A 7505-nucleotide genomic window follows, 5' to 3' on the forward strand; every position below is an offset into this window, starting at 1 on the left:
AAAGTTACCAGCGTGCTCTTCCCCCCACCTCCTGAAAATCAGAACCACTTTAAATAATGTTTTCTGAATTGTTGCATTATTTAGTTGCAATGAGTGCTCCTAGGTTTTAATCAAGCATTAAAATACAGTTACGTGCTCTGAAGCACGTAAATACTTTGCCTTCTTATCTCAGGGTCTAACTCTGGAGACAAAAATAACCCTGAAACACTTGGGTGAAGTATAGGTATGCAAAGCTTTGTTTCCTGTATAGCAGAGGAACCAAAACCATTGAAGCCTCTTCTCCCAGCTTCAGTGCCTGGGGGCTACCTTGCATATCCAGCTTCCCTCAAAGCTGGTCTGCTTTTCTGAGGGAGATGAGAACTCTGAGGGAGGTGAGAACTGCTTAAAGGGCACTGGTTTCCTGGCAAAGCCAGGAGCTATTTCTTTATGATAAGAAACAAGAAGTGCCAGGTAATACCCAGTACCCCAGTCCACCTTTTTTTTTTTTTCTTGTGGTTCTGACTTAATGTGCCTTACAGTGGCCAAAGTTCTACTGGGTAAAAATAGCTTATGGGGGTCATAACGCCAAACATTGGTCCTGTTGTGTCACCCTCTTGTAACCATAGGATAACTCCCCTGGCTTTGCCAGAGTTTGCCCTCACAAAACCAGGTGTTTAGAAGACATCAGGAAAGTGGGTAAGCCCTCTGCTTGAGTAGAAAAGCTGCACTGTAAAAGGCTGCCAGTGGGAATACCCTGCCTAGGTCTGCTGCAACGCCTCCTGAGTGGGGCAAAAAGACCTTGAACAGGTCTACCCACTTCTCCATTTCATTCTTGCAGTCCACAGTCACCCCTGAGCTTTGACTGCTCCAGTGTATGAGCTGTGATGGGACATTCAATCACTGCTGTGCAAACATGCGTCACCTCATTGCAGTCACTGTCCCCCAGGCTAGCACCTTGACCTTGTGATGAGCGTAGCAGACTTGCTTAAAACGGTGGGATTTCCAAGAGAGTCTGGAGGATTTGGGCACAATCTGTGCTGCACCACAGGTTTTCATAAGGGATGTGCTAACCCGCTCTGCAGCTGGGCCACTGTCACAAATACCAGTTTAGGATCCTGCTGACTACGCCAATTTGTCATGGATGGAGTGAGAGAGAAGCAAAAATATGCTTTAATGATACAGTTCAGTGGGTTAACAAGGTTCAATGGTAAATGCAACAGTGGTTTAACAAGATTCGATGGCAAGGTACACTTGACCGTTTACAGCGTAGAGGACAGGGTCAGACAAAGCTGTCAGGGAGCCCCTCCCGTTGAGTCATGAGGTTTGGAAAGGACCCCCTTGCTTTCCGAACTCAGAGAGGAGTCTGGGTGCAGCTGGATCCAGTCCTAGTCCCAGACTTGGTCAATGGTTTATGTCTAAATGATGATATAGGCGCAATCAATCCTTCATATCACTGTCGATAATATGATTTTTTTACACAGCTTTGGTTTAGCAGCAATTTAGGATTTGTTACTATTTTTGAGATAGATCACAAAATTAGGTTGTATAATTCTTAACAGCACTTAAGCATCGCCCACTGAACGGAGCGATTCAACGGAATTTGTTACAATCAAAAGAGCGACTTACTTAAAGATTCGAGAACAGCAAGGGTCACCCAGAACTTACGGCAGGGTTGCACACCCAGATGGGGTTTAAGTCAAATCACACAAGTGCGCGTAGACGGACAAACAGTTCTGAGTCAAATTGCACAGTCTCACAGAGGTTAACCTGTGATTAAAATTTCCCTTTTCATGACTTTCATGAATTACTCACTTTTATGTGCTGGCATTCATCAACAGACGGGCGGTGAACCTCACGAAATCAGGCCTTTGAGTCCTTGCAAAATTGTCCAAGGACGATCTTTCAGTCTTCTTGAAATCTGCCCTGAGAGGCGTTCTAGCTCAGGGGGGAGCCCGCTGTGTTCCAAAGTCTGGGAGAGTTCCAAAAAGTCTCACTTATGGGGTCTCAGATGATTGGCTTTGGTCAGTATTTTCCATTCTGGCCACAATTTGTGCCAAGTCATTCTGGCATACAGTCTGGGCAGCAGGTGACCCAGGTGTGGCCAGGGGGTGCCTGGCCCCCAAGCCACGGCACTTGTGCCCAAGATAACAGCACAATGGGAGCTTTTCCCAAAACATGCATGGTGATATCCTGAGCTCCCAGGGTGGTCCTGATGTACCATTCAGGCAGCAGATGGCCCAGGTGTGGCCCGAGAGCACCTGATGCCCAAGCCACTGCACTTGTGACCAAGATAACAGCACAATAGGGCTTATCCTGAGATTTCAGAGTGGCCCCAGGGGGCTCTGCACCGCCACAGGCACAGGAGCAGGAAGCCAGAACGGTCTCTAGAGGGGACATACCTGCAGATGGCTCGCCCCTCTCAAAACAGTGAGACATCCACGCTCCATTTTTATACTCGTTGCCACTTTCCTTCTCATCAGGCTGCTCCCTGTGGCCTGGGGGAGAGCCCAGCAGAACCACAGGGCAAGAGGCAGGACTCAACTGCTGGACAGCCCTCCCTCTCAGCATGTCCATCGCTGGTGTAGGGCCACCAAGGCCAAGAGGGTCCCTTGGAGGAAGGTGCTGTGTGTGATTGAGGTGAGGGAAGCAGCTGGCACAGCAGCAGCAGGCAGTGATTGCTCATCGATGGTGTTTTATTGCAGTGGGTTTTCCTATTGCCATTTAGCCATGATTTCTCTCAGTTTGGCAGAGTTGGGTACAGGAGGTGCCTGGTCAACTTATGCAGTGCCTGGTATTCATGGAGTTTCTGGCATGTCTTGCTTCTTGGTGTAAGGATGCTGTGCATGATGTGCCAGATCTCTGCTATGGAAAGGACAACCTTGCTCGAACCTTGTGAATCCCTCAAAAGCCAGCACCACAGTCTCTTCCATGGCTGCTTCCTGGTCCTTCCCTGGCCAGGGCTGAAAGAGATGTGAGCAGGAGGTGAGAGCAGGGAAAAGAGCAAAATGTGACCAGACCTGGGCATCGGCTTCATAACTCAGATTTGACAGTGATAGCTGGGCTGGCTGGTGGAGAGGAGCATCACGAAGGCACAGTGTCTGGATCTGTTTTTGTAAGTGGAAATCCACCTTGTCCACAGTCTGATGCTGTTCAGCTCTACCCACACCCACTCTCGCTTTTGGGCTATAAGCTGTTTGGGATGGGTGTGCAGGGGACCTTCCTCACCCAGCGTGGATACTAGTGTTAAAAGGCTGGTCTCTGTTTAATTGATGGAGAGAGGGTCTGCCAAGCTGAACGAGGGCAGGAACCTAGCTTAAATGCGCTGTTTCACCTCTCTCTCTCCACTGGAAATCTCGGGACTTGGTACTTAGACACTTGAGAGAGGCATCTCCATAGATTCAGTTTGCTGTGCTGCATCAGAGACACTCACAGCACCATAACCTAATGACAATAATCTGACAGTAATAAATGAACAGTGATCTGGGATGGCTTTAAAATGTGCAGCAGTGATAAACATTTATTTTGTTACAGACAGCATTTATGACAGCAGCTCTATTCATGTCGGAGTATAATTAAGTGGTCTGTGAAGATGTAGTCAAGGCATTGGGTGATTCCAATATTGCTTTAGACTGGCAGGCTTTTAAAAGTCTCTTGGGCCAGATTCTTTACTTCTTTGTACCTCCTATCATCAATTCTGCCAGAGGAAAAATCAATCTGATCAGAGCAGTCAATTTGCAATGGAGGAAATTTCTTAGCATGGTGAGAAGCAATGAAGAGGCTGGCACTGCACTGCCTTGAGTCTTTCCCCAGCTTAATTCTTCATCAGCTTACATCTTTCCCCACTGTCTGTTCAAGAATTACTGGCTAATGAGATTATTAACCACTGACCCACTCTCTATCTTAATTATAAGTGGGTATTTGTGACAGACTGGAAGAAAGGAAAAGTTTTAGGCACCCCTGAAAGTAACATCATGCCTCTGAATTTGATTATTACTCTTCTTATCACGAGTGTATTCTGTGTTCTCACCCTGTCGTCATTTTCCCAATGCAGATGAGCACAGACATTTGGGAAGTAATTCAGACTACTACTGAAAACAACAGTTAGAAAAATTGTAATAAATGAATTAGTAACAAGTTGTATACCCTTTCACTTGCGTATTATTAGTTTAAACCCAATATGAAGGTGAACTTGGCTTAAAATACGCATTTTTTTAAGGATTCAGAGGTTTCTGCACCAGCGAGTTGGGAGCGTCAATCCAGTTGTCGCTGTGGTTGGTAGGAGTCAGCAGGCTATTTCATAGACATAAAGATGGAGCAGACCCTAATCGCTGGGATTTCTACTGCCTGCCTCCATGCTAGGAGAAGGTATTTGTTTACCGTGACATAGAGAATTACTTCAGTGCAAGCTTAACTGAAAGCATGTGAGTATTCCCCATGAAAAGAACAGGTCTTTAGCATGTTATGAAGCACCTACTGAGTATGGAAAATACTGTTCCCCAAACCGAGCATTTTCTTTGCCGAATTTAAGCTTTAAACAATGTTTAGTTATGAAGGCTTATATTTCAGGCAGTTTATAGATAAAATACCACTGTATGTATGACTGCTTCACAACAGGCATTTAAGTGAATGTGCAGAGGGAACACATCATACCGCATAAGGCAGCCCACGTCTGTAATTAATAACGCGTTTTGTGGCGCTTGTAGTTAACGGAAACATAAGAGAAAATTGCTTCAGGAAACTAAAATATGCAAAGACGCAGAGCGAGCATTTACAGTGGCCTCGGTCGTGTGAAACATAATAAAAATATAAAACGCATCCATATGGTTTGAATAAATGGAAGCGTGTGTTCTGAGTTAATGAAACATGCTTAGCGGAGAGCATTCCTTCTCCTGCCGTGGAGTTGGAAGGTAGCGTCACCTCGCGCTTCAGCCAAGCGAGTAAGGCCCCTCTTCTCGGGACGTGTGTCAATATTTCCAGATGTGGAGCTGTGTAGTCAAGGCTCCTGTGTTTTATTTTAAATTCTGGTCACTGACGTGCTCTAAAGGAGCACGCATGGACAAACTCTTCCTGGGCACCAAGCCATGTGTAAGCCCAAATCTGGGTCTGTGTGTGGCAGAAGTGTTCACACCCAAATTTGGCGGGGTCACTGGGGAGACTGGCACGGGGATGCTCTGCTCCCCAGCCGTATGGTGATAGGTGGTGTCAGCCATAAGGTCCTACAAAGCTAGGGCTAAGCCTGACCACTGCCCTGAATGTGGTACAGACCACTTTCCTACGGAAAGTAAGCACCTGAACAGGCTGAATGCATGTGGAAATTTTAACATGGGTTCTGGTCTGTTTACATGAAATAATTTTTCCTACATGAGGGAGATAGGTCAGACTGTTCTGAGCTGCAGGCTGCGCAGAAACTGCCTGTCCCAGCTGTGTGAAAGGGGCCTTCAGACACCGGGAAGGATTCCTTTGGCATGGGATGCCATTCCCCGGAGGGCTGTCATGCCTTAGCAAGGTGAGGTCAAGAGAAGGGGAGAAGAAGGGATTGGGCATCTTTAAGGAGAACAGCTATTGGTACAGTCCTACAGTATGATATTACTATGACAATAATAATTTGTAAAAAAAATCCCTGAATTTGTAATACTGTTACACACACTGAATTATGGCAGCTGGACCTGGAAGCGAGTTGCATGCTCCACACAGTTGGGCAGCTGAGCGATGGAGCCTGGCAGACTGCCGGGGTTCTAAACCTCCTTGGTGGCATCCCCTGGGCTACGGCCACAGTCACAGTTGGAGAGAAGGTAGAGGCTTTGGTAGGCTCTGCGTTATCCTTGTCTTTCTAAGTACAAAAGCAATTAAACACAAAGCAGCAGTCCTCTACATTTTGCTTTCTAGTAAACATATGATAGTGTCCCATATACCGAATGAGTACTACAGCTAATATAATTTTAAATATTTAGAAATACAAAAAAAAAATCAGCAAGTTATTGATGTCAGCTTTTCAAGATCTCTTAAATGTACAGGCCAAAAGTATCACATGGGAGATGTATTTCCTGAGCAATCTTAACTCTGCCTCTGACTCAATCCTGCCTCAGGGTGGAAAACTGCTGGAGACAAAGCAGCAACTAGGCTTTTGAAATTCATTGCCAATTCCCTATCAAGGAGACCTTTAGGTCAATCAGATAAGGGCCTGACTGTACCCCTTAAAACCAGACTCTGCATGCACATTCATTCATTTTCTGTGAATGCAACAAGTCAGAATTGAATTAAACTCCTCTCCCAGCCAATATATCTTACCATTTCCTGGTCTGAGAGGGGTGGCTTGAGAAAGTCTGTGGGTGCAGAGAAGGAGGAAGGCAATGTAACGTTTTCTGAAGTCTCTGATCATGTATTATTTGTTTCTGCTCCATAAACTACTGTTTTGATAGTACCTTCAGGCCGTTCTCCTGATGGATGAGGTAGGATCACCCAACCAGGGAGCACAGCCAGCATTACAGGACCTTTGTAATCACAGGCAAAACCAATTTAGTAGGGATCGTGTGTGCAACACACACACCCCCCAGAAAGGACCAAGCGTTCATAATTGTTTAAGAAACAAAGACTCAAGTTACTACCCTCATGAACAAAAAATGTTAACTATGTTTGGGTAATGACTATATCTGGTGAAACGGCAAACTAAGCGCAGCTGTTACGCAAACACAAAAAGGAGAAAATTCATGTTTGATTGCTCACTTGGCTGTATCAATTGGTACCGAAAACCAAACACTGTTTACTGTGTTGATGCAGAATGGAAACTTCTACAATAAATTTGATCTCGTCAACAAGATATTTCTGATGAACTTTTACCTATCAAATTTCAGCTTAGCATTTTTTGTCCACCTTTTCCTTTGAAGAAAATGGGTGTTTTGAGCATGCAACATAAACCAGGATTGGATTTAGGACATTACAGTAGGTCCTGGTACATTTAGTTGCCTTAGGGGAAGTCAGAACTACTTAAAACGTGAATTCCTGCATCGAGTAGATTGTTCAGCAGCCACAGCCAGAGGAATGCACTTTATAAACATCAAGTGGTATTTATTTCTGAAACAGTTTATGTTGTAAAGGACTATTTTTGATAGACATTGTTCTTGGTACATGAAGATTGGAGAAAATACATGCTTAATTTTTTTTTTTTTTTTGCATAGCAGTGTGACATACGATCAAGTAATTAAAGACTTTTCTATAGGGATAGAAAATGTATCTCAGCTCACAACCACACAAGACCTTGTAAGCAAATTTTTGGCCTAATAAAAACTGTGTGATGAATGTATGGAATTCAGAGAATGTATTTATCTTGGAAGCTCTTGGGATCGTGTTCTTATGTTTCTCTGGAAAGTATATAGCATGCTTCTTTTCTGGTGTTACAGGGTAGGACAGGTACTGGGAAGCATTTATGAAACCAGAGGTGAGAGGACCTTGAGGCACTTAAGATTGCAATTTATTACAAGGACTACAGAAAAAAAAAAGAAATACTGTGATACATTTGAACCTCAATA

At 44.7% G+C, this 7505-nt stretch overlaps 1 protein-coding gene across 1 annotated transcript in view; it reads right to left on the reverse strand.

The window, feature by feature from the left end:
- The window catches only part of NFE2L3 (nuclear factor, erythroid 2 like 3), a 44401-nt gene extending 41848 nt beyond the window's left edge, over positions 1 to 2553 (reverse strand). Inside the window, exon 1 of the mRNA XM_035894064.1 lies at positions 2379 to 2553. Coding sequence (XP_035749957.1) covers positions 2379 to 2553 — 175 coding nt within the window. The remainder of the gene's footprint in view (positions 1 to 2378) is intronic.
- Positions 2554 to 7505: the final 4952 nt, after the last annotated feature.

Source organism: Egretta garzetta, unplaced genomic scaffold, assembly GCF_000687185.1.
Source record: "Egretta garzetta isolate BGI_Z169 unplaced genomic scaffold, ASM68718v1 scaffold94, whole genome shotgun sequence".
Taxonomy (NCBI): domain Eukaryota; kingdom Metazoa; phylum Chordata; class Aves; order Pelecaniformes; family Ardeidae; genus Egretta; species Egretta garzetta.